This window comes from Epargyreus clarus, unplaced genomic scaffold (assembly GCF_041222505.1).
Source record: "Epargyreus clarus isolate Ecla_fem2 unplaced genomic scaffold, WU_Ecla_fem_2.2 ptg000008l, whole genome shotgun sequence".
Classification (NCBI taxonomy): domain Eukaryota; kingdom Metazoa; phylum Arthropoda; class Insecta; order Lepidoptera; family Hesperiidae; genus Epargyreus; species Epargyreus clarus.
The window spans coordinates 4,297,285-4,317,422 of NW_027332216.1; the positions used below are offsets into that span (position 1 = coordinate 4,297,285).

Genomic DNA, 20,138 nt, shown 5'->3' on the forward strand with positions numbered 1-20,138 from the left:
CGGCGTGTCGATCGACAAGAGGAATGCACCGTTATATTTGGGAGATAAATGGTCACGGTCAAAGTCATCGAAGGTTGATATTTGAGGCTGTTAGAACCAGAGTAGCCTAACTACAAATAACGATTTACAATATGGAGAAAATGAAAATTGTATAGTCCGCTCTGAAGTTGTTGCGAGGAGGTGTAGTCCTACAATTTACTATGGCGACGCGATTCATTTCTATATTCAGAGCGGACTAGCAGTTTTATGCGGACTATACAACATTTTTAAATTACAAAAATACAGATAGGTTAAAAATCATTACAATGTAGTTAAGCCACTCTGGTTCTAAGCCACATTTGCCAAGTGCACTGAGTACTAAAAAAATTAAGTGTATATTACATATACTCGTAATATGTTTCAATAAATATTTTACTCCAAAGTTGAGGCATTCGTAGGCTTGCTTTAGAATCGCTCTCATTAAAGAGATTCAGAAGTGTGAGCGAAAACATTTGTACAACCCGTTCCATTTCGGGTTACATTATTTATTAAATCAACTTATATTTATTTCATTATTCATTATTCTGTTATCTACTTTGAGTGCAATTCGCGTCACTTTTATCAAAGTGCAAGATAATAAATGACCACAATAAAAACTTTATTTATCTTTAAAGTGTTTGTATACACAGTAAGTATCTACTTAAATAAAATGTAAATAATTTGTTTGCACAGAAAAGCAAAAAAAGTATAGCAATATACACTAAGGACTATTTATTTCAAAGTGGCATTTCTTCCAACAGCCCTAAAGAGGAATGTGTTATTATATTAGGTAGGTATGTGCTAAACTGTAGATAAATACCATTGAGAACTTTCTTAAAGATCTCTCAATTATATGCAGATTAAACGCTTTCTACACTCACAGCCCCACACTAGGATTCTCTGTATCGTGGGTGCCATGGACACACACAGAGACAAATGCACAAACACCCAGACCCAGAAACAGAAATCTAAATCTATCATATACATTTCTCTCTGGCCGGGGATCGAACCCGGGACCCTCTGCGCGTCAGATCGGTATGGTAACCGCTCCGGCATGCGGGTCGTCACAATGTTTTCCTTCACCGTAAAAGCAAAAGATAATTAATTTAAAATTATTAAAATATTTACCTATAAAAGTAAGTTTTCGTATTTTTAATAAGTAGTTTGTATTTCAATTATTAAATCTGCGCCCCGGATGGTAGTAAACCTAGAAGTACAAAAGGAACGCAAATTGAACATACTGCAAATTTAGAATATGCAACTTGCTACGTTAGCTGCCTTGCCATTATATTTTCGTTATGAAATTGTACGATATATCAAAATGTAAAATTACATTTTGACTTAAACAATTTTGCTATAAAACCATACCACAGTACGAGTATAAGGATCTACTGTGACCATACACTATTTCTTCCACAGTTCGATTGTTATTGTCGACCGGATGTGTGTCGTTAGCTGCAACGTTATTGGATAAACGGTTACTAACAGTTGTTATTGTACTGTACACATGGTACGATGTTCGGTCGGGTATCCAATACACATTATTATTCGTCTGTGACAAGTGACTTCACAAATCAAATACTTAAACGTGAGACCTTGTAAATACGTGAGTCTTGCAAGTAAGTTCGCTGTTACCAAGGTGTTTATACGGTAAGTTAATCTTTGTTCAAGTATTGTTCAGAATATGCAAATTATAAGATAATGGTGTATGATCCATATTTTCGTTTATGACTGTGCAGTGTGCATATCACGCATTAATACGATCGAACTCGGACTTTACACTGTTAGTTCTTATTGGTCTTTTTGGGACATTGAATAGTAGGTATAAAATTTAAAAATGTATTGTACGTAGGTACTTAGTTCCAATAAAATATACCCACCTGTTTATAAAATTACATTTAAAAATATTTAGTTTTGTATGAGAATAAATATAATAATGCACCAAAACAAATAATCAAGGCACTTGTAGTTTAAATTAGTATTCATATCATCACAATTATATTTCAATATTCATCAATAAACTTTAGTAGGCGATTTTATAAGATTTAAAGATAATTAAGTAAAAGTTAATAAAATTATGCATTGTAAATTGTCATTGTTATAATTTTATTGGGATAAACTTCCGTTTAGAACATACCTCCGATCGATCTGAATTTTGGTACACCTATTTCGACCCGCAGATGAAGAATATCGTACTCAAAATACCCGCAAATAATATTTTCAAGGTCAAATTGCTCAAAAAGATTTTTTTTGCTGCTATATTTCTCTGAAACAACTGGGTCCACGCAAAAAACATATAGAACAAAAAATATGTATTTCTTTACGGTCTACAACTTTTGTATGGAACGTTTTTCTCTAACGTTCATATTTATCGCAAAAAGTGCAAAAAACATAAAAAAAAAAATCGTTTTTGAGCAATTTGACCTTGAAAATATTATTTGCGGGTATTTTGAGTACGATATAAATGTGCTCATGAATAAAGGTAAGGTCTGGATTGGACCCACCCGCTCGCAGGGCGCTGCCGCGCCCTGCTCGCTTAGTTTTATATTGTCTTATATGTTCCAACCTAACCTAACCAATTCAATACGAAACACTATAGGCTAGGCTATACGCAATACTATATTATTGGCTAGGTTAGGTTGGGACAGGGAAAATTACATTACCGACTAAAGAAAACTCCGCACTATATAAATATAACGCGCGTGCTAAAATGCAATTTTCACCATTTAATTTCTCGGTAACTATGGGTATGCGCCAAAAATCCCTTTAGGGGTTGTCTTCGAACATCCAAAGGAAAGTCCGAGCCAAGTTTCAAATCGATCGGACGTGGGGGTTTTCGGAAGTGCACCACATTTTTCTCCCAAACAACTGGGTTTATGCGGAAAACATACAGAACAAAAAATGTTGATCTTTTTAGCGTCTACAACTTTTGTTTGAAACATTTTTCTCTAACGTTCATGTTTGCTGCAATATACGCGGAAAACCATCAAAAAAATCATTTTTCAGCAATTTGACCTTGAAAATATAATTTGCGGGTATTTTGAGTATGATATTCTTAATTAGGGAGCCAAAATCCATATGTGTACCAAAATTCAGATCGATTGGAGGTATGTTCTAAACGGAAGTACACCCTTTTATTGTGTTGTTAAAACATCTATAAATTGTTAAACTCAAAAACTTCGATTCTTAAACGTTTTGTATTTAATTTTCAGACATAAAAATGTTACAAGCCCGAAAGTATGTCGTCAAGAGACATTTCCAAGGAATTCCCAAACGAGAGGATTTTGAAATAATTCAATATGACTTGCCACCTCTTAAGGATGGGGAGATCATTGTAAAGGCGGAATGGATTAGCGTGGACCCTTATCTACGTGCATACAATTCAAAGTTCAGCGTGCCCTACGATCAGTTTAGCTTTCAAGTGGGAATTGTGGTTGAATCGAAGAATCCGAAGTATCCGGTTGGGTGCCGAGTGGTGTCACATAAAGGCTGGTGTGACTACAGCATTGCAGCGGAATCTAATGACCTGAATAGTTATTTATACAAATTGCCAGACTTGAGTGGCCTCCCTGATGAATTAGGCATCGGAGCCGTCGGTATGGTAGGAGCGACGGCTTACTTTGGTTTCTTGGAAATTTGTCAGCCAAGAGCCGGTGAAACGGTTGTTGTGACTAGTGCTGCGGGCGCCGTCGGTTCTATTGTCGGTCAAATTGCAAAAATCAAGGGCTGCAAAGTCATAGGGTTCACTGGTTCTGATGCCAAAGTGGATTGGCTGGAGAAAGAATTAGGAATTGATAAGGCTATCAATTACAAAACTGTTGATATTAATCAAGCACTTAAAGAAGCTGCACCAAATGGTGTGGACTGTTACTTTGACAATGTGGGTGGAGAAATTAGCAGCATCATTTTAAATCATATGAACCAGTTCGGACGTGTGTCTGTATGTGGTTGTATTAGTGCTTATAATGAAGACCTTAATGATCTACCTAAAGCGAGCATATTGCAGCTTGCTTTAATCTTAAAGCAGTTAAAAATGGAAGGCTTTTTGGCACATAAGTGGATAGATCGTTGGCCAGAGGCGTTTGCGGAAATTGGAAATTGGATCAAGAGCGAAGAATTGAAAACCAGGAGTCACGTGACTGAAGGTTTTGATAACATTTTTGATGCTTTTGTTGGAATGCTTGCTGGAGAAAATATAGGGAAAGCTGTTGTTAAAGTTTAAAATATGACATTTTAAAGTTATCGAATAAAGTCAATTTCTTGGTTATTTACTAATAATTACATACCGGATTTTCAAATTTATGATTCTGGAAATCATGAGTATTTATATTTCACAAGTTAATAATTATAATACCAAACCTTATGTACCAGTTATTGTTTATTTCTATTATACATAGTTTGAAAGAAGTTCAGTTTTTACATTAGTTATTTTAATAATTTTAGATAAGCTGTTTTGTTTATTTGTAATATTCTCTAATAATTTTGCGATATTTCTACAGTAGGTATCTTTATTAAAAGCAATACGAAATATAAGATAATATTCTATGACAAAAAGTATGTAAAGGAATAAAACTATACATACTTAAAATATTTTATTAAAAAAAAAATTAAATCTTCATCTATAGTAAAAATAGTGTCAAATCGTAAGTGACAATAATTTTTCTAAAATATATTTGTTGTTTAATAATTTATATTATAATAATCCAGTTTTGTTTATCATTAAAAAAACGAATTTATATTAATCCAGTTAATTGCTTTTCATCGAAATTTTACATTGTTTAAATCCAAACATTTATATCTAATATGGCGAGCGGCGACACAGCAAATGCCGTTATGGGAGTGAAATATATGACGTATTCGAAATCAAAAATACCTATTATTGGTGCCTTAATTGACTATATTGATACTAGCGTTCAGTACTTAAGGCATAAGACCTTTGTCCAAGCAGAAATACTGCACGGAAAGAACTCAAGAGCAACTCTTTCTGCTACATTCTTCGCTGGCATTTGTTTTGTGCTCGGGTTTGTGGCTAATGTTAAATTGGAAGTGGTTACATTTAATGAGGAGCCGCTGAGCAACGATTTGCATTTCATGCTGATGAGCAAGGATGACAATTTGTATATTGATGACATCGATGTTTCGAGTAAGTACTCCAAATACTGTTCTCATCATTCTCATTGAAGGTGGTAGAACCCTTAGTGATTCGACTCCGGTGGCATACACCTATTTCTATCTAATAACCGCAGTGTTAGGCGCTGCTGTGTTCCGTTTTGAAGGGTGTGTTAAGGGAAACAGACTTTTCCGAGGCGTTCCAGCTTAGTCCTCTGGGGTAGCGGTGCATCTGTGGCCGACCTCAGGTAGGAATATCTAATCCTATCTGGGGCTGATTACAGATGTCCATGGGCGGCAGTAGTCACTTACCATCAGGTGGACTGCATGCTCGTCTGCTACTAAAAAAAATCCTTAATGAATAGAATGTTTGATATATGGACCAATATTACACTTATTGCACTGTAAAAGTAGTTACTTTAAAATTAATTCCAAGCCCACTTAAGTTGACTAGCGTGTAATAATGAGTAATAAGATAAAATATTTTCAGGAGTAATGTGGTGCATTGAAGCATCAGACACTTTGGTCATATTAATAAGCTGTTTACTAATATGGAACTCTGGAAATGTGGTAATTACAGATACTATATTTTATTCTTTTTAATTATTTTATAGATAATGAAGAATTATAATAGCTTATCTATTATCATTCTTCTTAAAGATTTTTTAAATCTCTGTCGTTTCATACAAAGACTTCTAATTTTTGGGCTTATATTTGGATTTATGGTAATATTGTTTGTTTGTTTTAGCGTTCGCCACTAAGCGAGTACCTGTACCTACCTTGGTTGGGGGTGACTCTCAGGGGGTTGTTCCTGAGACAAGCGCCTACGGTTGGGGCTCTGATGTACACCATGGCTGTCATCGAGGGCCACGTCAATCCGCTGTTTTTAACTGCTTATGCGTTTTTGTTTTGTAAGTATTGAAGGTGGTAGAGCCCTCTGTGGTCCGGCGGCACAGTGCGGCTAATGACAGCAGTGTTAAGCGATGCTGTGTTCCGGTTTGAAGTTTGTGATAAGGGAGACATAATTTCCCGAGGCGTTCCAGCTTAGTCCACAGGGATAGCGCATACGTGGCCGACCTCCTCCGATAGGAATCCTATCTGGGGTTGATTACAGATGTCCGTGGCCGGTAGTAGCCACTTACCATCAAGTGGACTGCATGCTCGTATTCTACTCCTTTATAATAAAAAAGTGAAATTGTCGTTGTAGATTTTTATCATTTACCTCGAAGGGTACGTTAAGAATAGGGTATAGTACAAGTAGTCCTTAATCCCAATAGGGTGTGATGGAAAAGAACTAATATTTATTCCCTCTCATTTTAATAACACTATTTCTTTTTATAATATACTAGCTGACCCGGCGAACTTTGTACCGCCTCAAAATCTATTTATCAAATATATTTCATATAAAATATTGCCTATGTTACTTAGATAATGTAGCTTTCGAATGGTGAAAGAATTTTTATAATCGGTCCAGTAGTTTTTGTGCCTATTCATTACAACCAAACAAACAAACAAAGTTTTCCTTTGTAATATTAGTGTAGATGACAAAAAGCCAAATGAAAAATGCAATAATGTGGCAAAAAATGCAGTAAAATTTTTGTTCTAACAGTATAGTAAGTGTAATGTGACGTCACAAGTTATCACTAGCTTCTGATTTATCGCCTGTAAAAATCTTATCGTATTGTATAATATAACAGGTTTTGGTATAGATATAATTTATTTAAAATTGATTTTACTTGAGATAGTTTTAGATATTCTACATAGATATGCTTAAAGATATGGAAATTTTATTTCATTTATTTTTATCATCATGATAATGTGATATATTATCATTATCATGTCTTCCTGCATACGTCAATAATTATCTTTAATCAAGTATAGGTACATTTATGAAAGATTACTCATATCCAACATTGATGCATTTATAATTATACAATTAAGGGTCGTTCCCTTCACCTCTACTCTTTTTGCAATTATTGTACACTAGTTTTCGCCCGCGGCCTCGCCCGCGTTTAAAAAAAATATAACATACTAATATACATAAAACTGAAAATTCGTACCCTCATTGGAATGACAGTGTCGCCATCTGGCGAAAATTGGTCGTACTAACTCTGAAACCTTCGTGGGCTCATGAACAACGACTTTGCTAGAGTTCATCACTGGATCAAATGCATAGTTTACGATTAAATCCTTACTAATATCGATTAAAATAATCGATTATTTATTGGTCCAAAAGATCACTCCTCCGATTAATCGATCTTAGATCGCCATCCCTAGTTCCCGTGGGATTTCCGGGATAAAAACTATCCTATGTCCTTTCTCGGGTGTCAGACTATCTTTGTACAAAATTTCATTAAAATCGGTTCGGTGGTTTAGGCGTGAAGAAGAGACAAACAGACAGACAGACAGAGTTACTTTCGGATTTATAATATTAGTAAGGATGTATCGCTTACATTGCAGTGTTCTTCGTATTCTTCATTCGTCAGTATTATGAACCTACTCTGTTTTCACTGGTGTATACGAGAATTTACCATAGACTTACACAATAAATTCTATTTTTAAAAAGGAGTAGGTTCTATATTTAGGTTGCGTGTATTTTTTTTCAAAAACTTAGAATATAGATTTCCTCATTTATATTGTGGGATTTTTAGCAAATAAGGAGCTCTTATTTGTAGTAATTTAAGTATTTAATTTGTGCAAGTCATGATATTTAATAGCGAGACTGAGAGAGATAGAGGGGCGACATAATGTTACGAGACATTTCTTATTGTATTAAATTTTCAAAAATGAAACTTACGTGTAGTTTAGCCAAAATGAGAAACAGAATTCATGCCCGCTAGTGTGTATTTTCTCTATTCTATTCTTCATTGTATATTCTCCATTGTTCTATTTTTTCCCAGTGCTTGAAACCCGTCTTTGGCTGGAGATGGCTCGTCTCGTCCGGGCTCGTTGGGAAAGCCGGGAGTCCATCGAAGTGGTCAGAGGCTCTCCCTATGAACTGGAGACTCTGTGGAGTAATGATGATGTGCAGAGTGTCGAAATGCGGAATTACGTTTATTGATAGTCATTATTAATGTGTTGTTATAAATCAGATAAAACTGAACTATAAACTCTTCGTTTTAGACCCGGTCTTGGAAAATGCTAACTCATGCGAGTTTGCAAAATTTAAGATTTTTAAGAACAATATGAGTCATAAATATGAATAATAGAATAAAGGGTCAATAATCACATAGTGCTATAAAATTATTTTGTACGTAACATAGTGTGTTATTGAAGAATATTTCTTTTAAGTAGCTTTTTCTTAATAACAATTGAGAAATTCTTGATTATATGCATAAAAATAATTTTGTCGAATTACCTTAATGTTTCTTCATAAGGCGAGTTTTTATACCAAAAATATATACATAAATATATGCCATTTTTGGAATATTTTTTTATCTGTAGTTTTGTCTAAATTGTTGTTGTGTATTTTTTGGAAATCAAGATTTTTTTATTAAACGTATATAAATTGAATAGGCATTTTATTTTAACGTATATTTTTTGAAAAACAAGTATTTTAATTATTTGTGATTTATTAATAAAAATACTTTAAAAATATAACAAATATGTTTTATTCACAGTAAAAACTTAACATTATATTAAAAATAATATGAATTAAACTAACATCAAAATGAGCGTATAATAAGTAGAATCTATCGACTTGTACTAGAAAAATATAAATGCAAAGAATAAAAAATACATATTTCAAAATTATCCTGACAGGGTTGAAAGGACCCTTTTGAATTTAATTGGATTCTAGTGACATTAAAGGGTTATTACATTCCATATTTTACATGAAACAGTCATATAAAGTACGTCCGTGAATATACACTCATAATACTAGAAGAGCCGAAGCTAAGTCGAACTGGACCGAGCTGATAATAGAATGAAACTCATTTTATAACGAAATTAGTACATTGGGTAATACATTAAAAATGGGTTTGCTAAAAAAATCCTGGACAGGATAATTTTAATTATTTTTTGAAAAATTAATTTTCATTTTGCAGACAACCCTATATCAACGTGTTCACAATAAAACAGCGCTTCTACTGATATAAAATTTTATCTATTATCATCATGAGTGAAAGTAGTTGCCAGCGAAATACCTGTTTATACCTGACAACCCAGTAGTTCGTCCACGTAAATAATAGGCAACCCAAAGCCTGCACATTCTGTATGTTTTTAACATTCACTCAGAATAGAATTTTCTTATTATCTTGATGTTGCAAAATTAAATTTTCAATTAAATTTTAATTTTTCAAAAAATAATTAAAATTATCCTGTCCAGGATTTTTTTAGCAAACCCATTTTTAATGTATTACCCAATGTACTAATTTCATTATAAAATGAGTTTCATTCTATTATCAGCTCGGTCCAGTTCGATTTAGCTTCGGATCTTAGACCATAATATACTCTATACACATAATGTATGGAACTCTACGAACAGCAGTGGCTCTTCATACTACATAAGTAAGTCTGCTCTCACATCCTTACACGAATAACTAAATCAACTGCGATAAAATTCTTAGGAACTGAACAAAGTTACACTTGCACTCAACCTGCCTCTAATTATATGTATATTAACCGGGGACTTCAAGATCCCATGAAAGTCAGCGTTCTTACATTTGCAAGTGTAAGAACCGATTCAGTATGTCATGATGTCAATATTGAACAAAAACAAATTTAAAGAACTACTAAAAAATGTTAGTTTTTCGATATAATTATCACCAAACAGTACATTTCTTTACAGGGTTCATAGGGGATCCGGGAGGACAATGAAACTCCTTAGCGAATTCATTGGAGTTGGATAGTGTCCCGATAACCCTAAACCGTCCCGGGGAATGCACTGCAGTTTTCAATTTGTTGCGCATCGCTTCGGGACGCATTGCACCACACCATACCTGGAAGAGTATAAAATCATCTTAATGAAGATTTAATGCACATGAAATACTATAAGCATTAGGTACTTGTGTAATAAGAAAAAATAATACGGCCGTACAGCTTTTTTTTTTGTTTGTTTGGCTCGACTTGGTGGAAGCATTGCGGTGCCTCCGGAATATTTACAAGGCATTATCTATGTACGAAACGAAGTTCTTAAAAAACCAAAACGTAAATATTACAATTTCAATCAAAACTTAATATTAATAGTACATTACGATTCGCGTGGCAGTTGCATATTATTGCACGGCGTGAATTTAGCAGCCGCGCTCAGCGAAGGTGCTAAACGCCGTGCAGATAATAGACAACTAAGTCACAAGTATGTAATTGAAAAAATAATTATTAATATTATAATAGACAACTAAGTCACAAGTATGTAATTGAAAAAATAATTATTTTGAAAGAAAGGAAAACTTATAAAAAATGATTGAAATTAAAATTATGAATTAAAAATAGTTTAAGATAATGTATTATTTTGACCTAAATGTAGGAAACGTGTGTAGTCCAAAGTAGCCACAGATTAGTCAGCCCATCACCGTGCCAATTTTGAGCACAGGTCTCTTCTCAAAATAAGTAAGGTTTTAAATCCAGATTTCAAACCGAATCCAGATTTAAACGCTACATTTAATCTAAGGTGAGTAACACCCGAGATTTTATTATTATGTTCTTCATTCCATTATGTTACTTGAAAAAAAGATCTAAATATAATTATGTGTTAGAAACAGAAAATATACCTGAGCAAAATTAAGGAAGAACAGCTGTGTGTTCGTTTGGTTGAGGCCGGGGAGGGTCTCGTCAGAAGCGTCATGATGTTCCAACCAGTTGAGGTACGCGTGGAAGGCTTGCTTCACGCCACCATTGTCCGCTATGTTCTCGCCCTGAGTTGAAGAATGTGCGAACACATAATATAGAAGTAGCAGACGAGCATGCAGTCCACTTGATGATTAGTAGATAATGCCACCCATGGACATTTGTAATCAACCCTAGATAAGATTAGTTTTCTACATGAGGTGCGTCGCTAAGGACTAAGAGCTACCCTTGAGGACTAAGAGGACCCCTGGAATACCTCGGAAAAATATGTCTCCATTATATAAAATACTTACATATAAGTATCCTTTTTATTTTTAAGTGGGGGTGATACAAAATTCTGGTAATTTTCTCAGTCCTAATTTATTAAATGGACACCTTTAAGGATAAGTAGGGTGCACTTTGATTGGTATTATTGTCGTAATTATCAATGCGTTACTTATTCTGTTTCAGGCCATTTCATCTGTTTAAGTTTATCTTTAAGAAGGTTTATCTCCTTTTAGTAAATGTTTTATAAGATCGTTGATCGATGTTGTATAAGTTGTGTAAAAAATATGTTGTTTACCTGAGTATTAGCCCCATCGAGTTTCACATTGACCTCTGGTACAATATACTGGCTGTATTGGTCAATCAAGCACTGAGCTCTACGGTGGAACGCTTCAATGGCGGAGTCAGACCACCAGCGATGAAGGTTGCCCTCGCAGTCGAAGAGCCGACCTTTGTCGTCGAATCCGTGAGTTATTTCATGACCTTAAAATTGAATAAGTTAAAATATAAGTTATGGAAGTACCAAACGCACATTCTGTATATCGATGTTAAGTAATTTAAGATAATCTTTCAAATATGACCGATCTTTTGAAGGAGTTAATTCAAAAGATTGGTCACATTTAAAAAAAAAATGAAATTAATAATTTATTATTTGGAATACCTCAAGTCACTAAAACCTTCTATAAGCCTTCTTCTATAAAATAATAAAATGGAAGAAAAGCTACCGGTAGCTCTTTACTGATGGAAGATTGCTGCTAACATCATAATATAGAATACTTTCAGGTGCCAATGACATTCTCAAAATCACACAAAAGAATCATAACGCCTGATGATAGATCATTGCATACTCTAAACGACAATAAACTCTTGGATATACATATATAAAATATATTTTTGAGTTCTGATTCTTTCCTTACATACCCACCAATAACAACTCCGATCCCGCCATAGTTGAGAGATCTGGGGAAGTGGCGATGGTAGAAAGGAGGTTGTAGAATGCCTGCAGGAAACATGATTTGGTTCTTGTTTCGGCTGTAGTATGCGTTCACTACCGCTGGGGCTGTGTTCCATAACGTTTTATTTACTGGTTGACCGATGCTGGAAAAGGAAAACATGTATTTTTCAGACTACTTACTTATTTAAAGATGTAAACAATAAGCTATTGTTGAAGAAGTTACAAAGGCTACAAACGAAGAGATTCGATCGATTCTGCCTTTCGTTATCATATAAGAAAGTAGGTTATTAGTTCTTTCATGTTACGTAGCCTACATTATTTCATAGTTCTGTACCATGAAATGTTTGTAGATACAAGATATTTGACATAGAGACCCCATTCAAAAATTGAAAACTAAATTTCTGATATCCGGACATATACGGCTGTGGAAAAACCACACACAAACAACAGTTTACGTTGGGTGGATCAATATGCCATCCTTAAATACTCATCATTAATATGTTCAATATTAAAATGTTCAATAACAAAAGAGTCCTTAACAAAGACTTACCGAGATTGCTCCATTTTAGTCAAATGCTGAAGTATGTTTAAGATGTTCTCAAAGTACTTATCAGGATGAATGGCCACTTCCTTGTACCTATCATCCAATTCCTCCTTATTTATTATGAAATCCGGATATCCAATTCTTAGCATCATCGTATCCACTTTATGAGCCGCTAATTTCTTAGTCTCGTCATCAATCCAGTCAGTTTTATGAAGCAATTCTCTAAAGGATTGCTGTATTTCCCTGGTCATTTTCAAAGTGTCATTCTTACTCATTTCGTCGAAATATTTCTTCACGAACATAGACCCTAAAGCCATCCCCATATTCGAGTTCACTTGTGATATGCAGTTCTTCCATCTCGGTGGCGATTGTTCGCGTCCAAATAGGACGAAATAAAATCTGAAAATATTAAACATAAGTAAGAATTATTTATATGAAGCTTTACTATGTTACAAAATTTTAGTCAAAATATTTCATTGAATGTAACACATTATTTAGATTAGGCGTTGGAATTTAGTCCTCAGGAGTAGTATTGTGTTATTGATGGCTTTCTAATAGGTCTGTTTAGAGAGAAGTAAAAATATTCATGCGGTGCAAGGAGAACTTGACATTAAATGGATTGAGTATTCATTTATTTTCACCGATTACATTCAAAACTGGGAGTCTATATATATTTTGAATATATCATTTTGAAGGTGGTAGAACTCTTTGTGGTTCGACTCCGGCGGTACCACCGCCAAACCCATTTCTGCCTAATAACAGCAGTGTTAGGCGCTGTGTTCCGTTTTGAAGGGTGTGCTAAGGGAGTCATACTTTCCGAGGCTTTCCAGCTTAGTCCTTAGGGGTAGCGGCGCATCTGTGGCCGACCTCAGGTAGACATATCTAATCCTATCTGGGGTTGATTACAGATGTGCATGGGCGGCAGTAGCCACATACCATCAGGTGGACAGACGAGCATCGTCTGCTACTTCTATATTATAAAACAAAAGTATTATGAATTCTCTTCATAAATTCTTGGGCAATTATATCCTGCAATTGTTATAGGTACCTACTTTGGTCACTGTACATGTCGTGTAAAGTGACCGAAGTATCTATATTAAATGATATTTGTATACTGACTGTTGTCTGGCCGACTGGAAGCGATCATCGAGGTTGTTAACTCGGTGCCTGACAAATCTCCACAACAGGTAATTTGCCAACGTATTCGGATGCGTCTCATCTATCAATTGAACTAAGTGCTGTGGGTGGAAAAGATTGTTTTATAAGTTGTTTTGTTATTATTAAATTGGATACGACAAATTGTAAGCCAGTTTAGTCTCTGAGAGTTTCTTTTTCGGAAACATAGTAAAGTACAATTATTAAATATTATTACATAATTCTCGAGAAATTAATGAATATGAAACAAGCAATGTTAAATGATACTGAAAATTTTATTTTATTACCCTTAACGAATAATTGTATCATAAGATTGTATTATAACTTACTTGAACATAATTGAGCGCGAACAAGACTATAGATTCTTCTGAATGAACAGTTCTGTTCATCACTATGCATAAATACTTTCTCCACATAACTTGAGGTACTAATTCTTCTAGCTTTCTCAAAGGCATTCGTCGGTAAAGCTCTGAAACATTACGCCTGTCTTCTGGCGCTGATGTTATTTTAGCTAATCTAAAATTACAAACATTATATATTAAAGATACTGCACTGCATTATTATTTCTACACGTAATATGCTTAGAAAGTTCAATGCGCGTAACTTACTTAATTTCAAATTCAATAAGTTCATCCGCGCATCTCCTAACATGTTCTGGAGATCCACCTAATAGTGTAGTAACTTTGATAAAGTAAGCTTTGTATGCATCCAGATATACTTTGTTAGATGCCTGAAGATAATAATCTCTTGTAGGTAATCCTGAAATAGAAACCTTATTTCGTTTATTAAATAAATCGTATAATTCAATTTCATATTAAAGCAAAACTTTACCTAAACTGGTTTGATCAAACTGAATGACAAACTCATCTGAATTCTTTATATCAGGTCCGACCCACTCCGATAATAGAATGTCGTTATTGTAAAGTCTTAACTTTGCCATAAGTTCAAGCCAGTCAAAATGGTCTGCGTTCCAATTAGGGTCTAAAATTGGCCATCCACCAAGTAAATCTATTAAATCTAATAGTGGCTGATGCCCTCGTTTCTCCAATATTTCATAATTCATACAAGATTTAAATAGAAATCTAGCTTTCATAGTTGCGTCTTTTGTATCCCTATGTTCATGATGTGTTTTATTTTCACCTTCCAAAATTCTTGGTAGTGGTATATTATTCTTTCTCTTATTTCTATTAAAATTTATTCTGGAAAGTTTTAAGTCAAGTGGTACTTCGTTATTAATATTTTGTCTTTTTGATATTAATTTGCTCTTATGCATATCTTCCATTTCTTCACTAAAACGTTTAATTCTTTTTCTTTGGTGTTTTTGATTGCTCAAAAAATATTTGTTTATATTGTATTTCACTTTAGACACTGGATTCAGTAGTTTTTTAGATTTCTTATCAAGGTATCGACGAATACGGTTTATAATTTCAGAGCTTTGTAATATAGTATCATCACTATTTTCGTTACTTGCTGAATTACTTTCTGGAGAGATTATATAAATATTATTATTTTCTTCCCTTTTCATACATTTTAGATTACGGATATTCCTAAAAACAAATTCTTTTGTATCTAAATGTTCTCCAGGATAAACACTTGGAATTTGTTCTGTACTTTTAAACTCTAGCAAATCTTTCAGTACTGTGTCCAAACTCTCTCTAAGCATTTCAAACGTATCGTAGCTGTAATAGAATTAATTATTATATAACATTATCTCGAATATTATAAATACCTTTATAAATTACAGAACTAATGCTATTAAAATGTTACCCAGCTTTATCAGCAGGAATTGGATTAAGGGCAGCCCAGTTTCCACAAGCATATTGGTAGAAGTCATGACAGGGGTCCGCGTCAGCATCCATATATTGTTTCATTATATTTGCTTGAGTGTTTCTTATGGTCTCTTTGTCTCCCTCCCCTTTCCAAAATGCATGAATACCTTTTTTGGAGGACGAAACATTAAGTAATAACATTTATACCATCAGGTACGTACACACATTTTCCTTTTCTGGGTACAAATACGTATCCAGTGTAACAACAGTAACAAAAAATTAGAACGACAAATGAACTCAATAACCAATATCTCTCAATAATTTTCATACTATGAAATTAGTATTGTCCCTGAAAATAACATCAGAAAGGTCCGTGGAATAGTCCTCCCGGGGAAACCACGTTAAAAAACGCGCTGAGTACGCTATTTCATAGGTAGTGTGGAAATATGTGCATTGTGCATATCATGTAAAATTTAATTCTTACAAGCGCAATATCTAATGATAGGTTTTAGTGAACAAGTAATTAATTAAAAAAATCAAAAACCCGACTGCACCAAAAAGGCTGAAGTAGAATTTCCTAAAGCAGTGAAATAAGCATTTCATTATATTTATCCAGAAAGCCAAATACAAAGTTTCATAGTAGGTGTCTGCTTCGAAACAAAAGATGGTCAAACAATATTATCCTATTTTATCCTCGTAGTGTTCATTTACGCTAATAAAGAACCTATGTGTAAAATTCCAGCACGCTTAAGTTCAGCGGTTTATCTTAGCGTTGATCTCTGGCACAGCAACTCACTCATTTAGTCAGACAGTCATCTCGATGTGTATATAGGAGTATATATGTACTAGCTGACCCGGCAAACGTTGTGTTGCCATATAATAAAAAAATGTTAAGGGTGAACAACCCTTATCACTTTCGGGTAAAAAAAAAATAGAAAGTGGCCGATTCTCAACTGAATATGTATATAAAATTTGGTAAATTTGGTAAATTGGTGAAGCCGTTTCGGAGGAGTACGGTAACTTATATGAGAATTTTATATATGAGATATATTATATATTGTATGTGTAATCTCCTCTTAATTTCGTTTCTTTTGACACCCTATTCGATAGGTTTGGTTAATTTTTTTTAAAACGTGTTACTATTTAGCGAAAAAATCCACCATTTACGGTCTACAAAATATATAAATTCAGTAAATCAAAGTTTCGGTCGTCATTTTACCTCGTTAGAGGTAGTATTTTATTATTTTTATCCAACAAGCCTGATACAAAATTTCATAGTGTTTATTTCAAAATTGACGATTGTTCAAATGAACTTTTAACCCTTATTTTACCCTCTACGAGGTTGATTTTTCGGAGGGAGATAAATAAGTGCGTCCTTGTTCCTATCCAGAAAGCCAAATATAAAATTTTATAGAAGTTGCTTAAAAATTAAAGGATTTCAAAAAATTAAAGGTTTTCCTCTATTTTACCCTCTTAAGGGTAGAATTTCCAAAAGGCCTTTCTTAGTACTTATTCACGCTATATAGAGAACCTATGTGCAAAATTTCAGAACTGTATGGTCCTTGGTATAGGCTGTACGTTGATTTCTGAAAAATGAAAATGTCATTTAGTTAGTTTGTCAGTCAGTCACCTTGCTGTTTTATATATATACAAATATGTTTTTATAATCTCAGTTTAATTTCCTTTCATTTGGTACCCTACTCGATAGGTTCGGTTAACTTATTTTTTTAAATGTGTTACTATTTCGCGCCAAAAATCCGCCATTTTGATTTTTTTTTACTAACACCTATCTAAGGACACTCGGGTCATTGAGACAAATATAATGACACCTTAACTGTTAAAATTCATCCAGCCGTTTGTTAGATCGGATCAAATAAAGAAAGACAAACATACAAGATACGCGCGAAAAACATAACCCTTCCTTGGCAGTCGGGTAAAAAAAATATAAGGACCATTTTATATTAAATTTTAAGAGCTACAACTTTGGTCTAAAGTACCTTTTCGATTAAACTTACCGATTTCGAGAAAAATCCAAAAACCCTAAAATTTTGACGTTTAAGCCCGAATATGTGCTGACACACACATCGGATCGATGGGGACTTTTGGTACTTTATTTGTAATGGTAAACCCAAGGTCTCTACGGAAATTTATCTTTCCCGGATTTTTTGTTATTTCAATTGTCTAAATTGACCGGACTATATCATAAAAACTCGATACACAAAATATATAAAAAAGTATCTAAAATGGAAGTACTTAAAATACAAATAGATAAATTTGCTTATAAAATCGCTTGAACTTGACTTATTTCGGGTCATTCTCTCAATTGAATAATGAGGTTTGCACAGTTAACTCTATTACTAGCAGAGGCCGTCAACTACCTAGAGGTTAAGTGACCTATAAAAACAAATCATTTAAGTGTATTTTTAGTAAGGAAAGCAATATGTTTAATTTAGAATTAGTGATTATAATTGTTTAGCAATATAAGTATAATATATGTTTATATAAATATTCTGCATATTCCTTTTCTAAATACTTGTTGAACGTGACTATTTCCACCGTGGAAGTCCTACCTTGTTCTGACATAGTGGATTAAAGTCAAGGGCAGTTATTTTGTGACCGTCGGAAGATGGCGAAATAAGTGAGATTGATTGCCGTGATCTTACATCCAAAGATTTGCTTTATGATGGTATATGACAGTTACAGGTGTAATCAATTGATCTAGAAACACGGTAAGGGTCAAAAATAAATTCTCTTACAATCGTTCAAGTTATCAAGTGCTTAATAAAAGTAAACAATGGGCGCTGATAATCTTAAGAATGTTTTTATGCATTTTAGACGAAGCATGAAATTTATACTTATTTTAAATACCTACCTCGATATTGCGTTCAATTAAACGATAACAATATTATAATTATAAAATTGTTAATAGTTATTATATTTAATTTCTTAATTCGTTTCTTGCTTACCTGCGTAAGCTCTGGCTGGCTTATACAGATGTGCTGATGATATCATCTCCCCTTCTTCAAGTTCTGGTTGCCTCCGCACCTGTTCTACGACATCATCAAGGGGGCCGCGGTCTACATATAGCTCAGGATGTATTACACTGTAAATGTTGTAAACAACATTAGGTCTCGTTATAATTTTTAACATGTAAGTGATAGTCATTCTGATCAAAGGTGATAGTGCGAACTTTTTTTACTATAGGTAGTAAGCTTCTAATATATACTTCGAAATACATAATTGCAAATACAGTTACAGTTGTCACATTACAGTCTGTATGTTTTCGATTCACTGTAGGTACTACATTAACAATTCTATTCAAAAATATTGTATTTTTGATTATATAAATAATATTAATACAATGGCTCAGAGAATGATTTTAATATTATAGTAATTTTATAGAGGAAATATAGAAATAAAATAAAGTTAATAAGTTGGTTAATCATACCCTTCAAATTTGTCATTGTCTTCATAATGCTCTCTTGAGTTACTCTCATATTCTATTTCTGCTTGTCTGTCATTATTATGGTATTCATCGTCTTCGTTTCCTTCATCATTATGTTTGGGAGGATTTGGATTTTCTAGACTAATGCTTAAAAAAAAAAGAAAATGTAAGGCTACCGTGTAGGTGTAGATCACACACTTTTTTTTCTGCAAATTATCTTTATATTATAGTGAATTTTTTATTGAGTAAAATGTTTAGGAAACTTAAGAATCTTTACAAAGTGATTGTAATTTGAAAGAGAATTATCTATTTTCAATGTAGGTAAGAATATTGTATGAAAATATAATGAACCAAAGGACTCACTCATAATCCTGATATGTGGACGTGATATGGCTTGTTCGTTTAACTCTCGTCGGTTTATCATGTTCTTTGTTAGAACTACCCCATATTGAAGTTTCACTGGATACATTACCCTTGTAAACTGATGTGGAAGTAGTACATTTATTGGCGAGCACTATTTCCTCATGTGGCAAGAATGATGTACGAAAGCCTTGGAATACGTCTCTTTCATCCGGATCTACATTTTCCAATTTGGTGTAAGTTTTTGGAATGTGTTTGACAACAAACTGATCGGACGGATCGCCTATGGGGTCGAGAGGTTTTTCGTAGATATAGTAAGCGATAGTTACAAAAATAGCTAAGGATATAACTGAGAGAAATTTGCAGAAATTTGCGCTTTTTGCTTTTACTTGTACCGCGTGGGGTGGACTCCGCGTGTCCACTCGCGTCATCGCAGCCTCCAACTGACAGTCCGTCGGCATTCGTAACTGGAACATCTCGGACTATGTACGGAGTACTTAAATAACGGAAAACAACTATTGTACCTGTAATAGGACTAGTTGGGAAAATTGTTACTATTTGTATGCGTATGTATTTGCGCTCTCGTCGCTATTATGCACGAACTTAGTCTCAATTTTTCTTTTACTATAATCTTTGAGATCGTCGTAAAAAGGAGTGTCTTCGTAATTTATGGTATTTTTTTTAATATTTCAAATCAATCAATTTTATTGACAAGTGAATACTCATTGCTTT

General features: G+C 33.9%; 3 protein-coding genes and 1 pseudogene across 6 annotated transcripts in view; 2 read left to right on the forward strand and 2 right to left on the reverse strand.

Moving 5' to 3' along the window:
• The window catches only part of LOC140744208 (prostaglandin reductase 1-like), a 315,424-nt gene that overhangs the window by 3,779 nt on the left and 291,507 nt on the right, over nucleotides 1-20,138 (reverse strand). The window lies entirely within an intron of this gene.
• Nucleotides 1,452-4,250, forward strand: LOC140744180 (prostaglandin reductase 1 pseudogene; annotated as a pseudogene).
• LOC140744182 (uncharacterized) lies at nucleotides 4,310-8,703 on the forward strand. 2 transcript variants are annotated; one of them, XM_073075674.1, is made up of 4 exons: nucleotides 4,310-5,161; nucleotides 5,618-5,694; nucleotides 5,876-6,038; nucleotides 8,028-8,703. In XM_073075674.1, exons 1-4 carry the CDS (start codon nucleotides 4,822-4,824, stop codon nucleotides 8,186-8,188), a joined length of 741 nt encoding a protein of 246 aa, XP_072931775.1. In that variant the 5' UTR covers nucleotides 4,310-4,821; the 3' UTR covers nucleotides 8,189-8,703. The 2 variants fall into 2 exon arrangements, with proteins under 2 accessions (XP_072931775.1, XP_072931774.1); XM_073075673.1 differs by having other exon boundaries at nucleotides 4,316-5,161; nucleotides 5,618-5,697; nucleotides 8,028-8,699.
• Nep4 (M13 family metallopeptidase neprilysin 4) lies at nucleotides 9,891-20,063 on the reverse strand. 3 transcript variants are annotated; one of them, XM_073075676.1, is made up of 13 exons: nucleotides 19,410-20,061; nucleotides 19,050-19,187; nucleotides 18,568-18,704; nucleotides 15,600-15,768; nucleotides 14,664-15,511; nucleotides 14,441-14,591; nucleotides 14,162-14,348; nucleotides 13,797-13,915; nucleotides 12,684-13,076; nucleotides 12,104-12,276; nucleotides 11,477-11,661; nucleotides 10,839-10,982; nucleotides 9,891-10,067 (listed from the first exon to the last, which is right to left on the reverse strand). In XM_073075676.1, the coding sequence occupies exons 1-13, from the start codon at nucleotides 19,880-19,882 to the stop codon at nucleotides 9,891-9,893; spliced, it is 3,294 nt and encodes a 1,097-aa protein (XP_072931777.1). In that variant the 5' UTR covers nucleotides 19,883-20,061. The 3 variants fall into 3 exon arrangements, with proteins under 3 accessions (XP_072931777.1, XP_072931776.1, XP_072931779.1); XM_073075675.1 differs by having other exon boundaries at nucleotides 19,050-19,193; XM_073075678.1 differs by lacking the exons at nucleotides 9,891-10,067; nucleotides 10,839-10,982 and having other exon boundaries at nucleotides 11,524-11,661; nucleotides 12,100-12,276; nucleotides 19,050-19,193; nucleotides 19,410-20,063.

What these genes read in the sequence shown, in the direction of transcription:
- LOC140744182 (XM_073075673.1), top strand. Translation starts at nt 4,822, where the DNA reads ATGGCGAGCGGCGACACAGCAAATGCCGTTATGGGAGTGAAATATATG. An exon ending in TGATGACATCGATGTTTCGA is followed by an intron (nt 5,162 to 5,617) that starts GTAAGTACTCCA and finishes AAATATTTTCAG; the next exon opens with GAGTAATGTGGTGCATTGAA. An exon ending in TGCTTATGCGTTTTTGTTTT is followed by an intron (nt 6,039 to 8,027) that starts GTAAGTATTGAA and finishes ATTTTTTCCCAG; the next exon opens with TGCTTGAAACCCGTCTTTGG.
- Nep4 (XM_073075675.1), bottom strand. Translation starts at nt 19,882, where the DNA reads ATGTTCCAGTTACGAATGCCGACGGACTGTCAGTTGGAGGCTGCGATG. An exon ending in GACAATGACAAATTTGAAGG is followed by an intron (nt 18,705 to 19,049) that starts GTATGATTAACC and finishes CAACATTTACAG; the next exon opens with TGTAATACATCCTGAGCTAT. An exon ending in TCGCGCTCAATTATGTTCAA is followed by an intron (nt 13,916 to 14,161) that starts GTAAGTTATAAT and finishes TTCCACCCACAG; the next exon opens with CACTTAGTTCAATTGATAGA.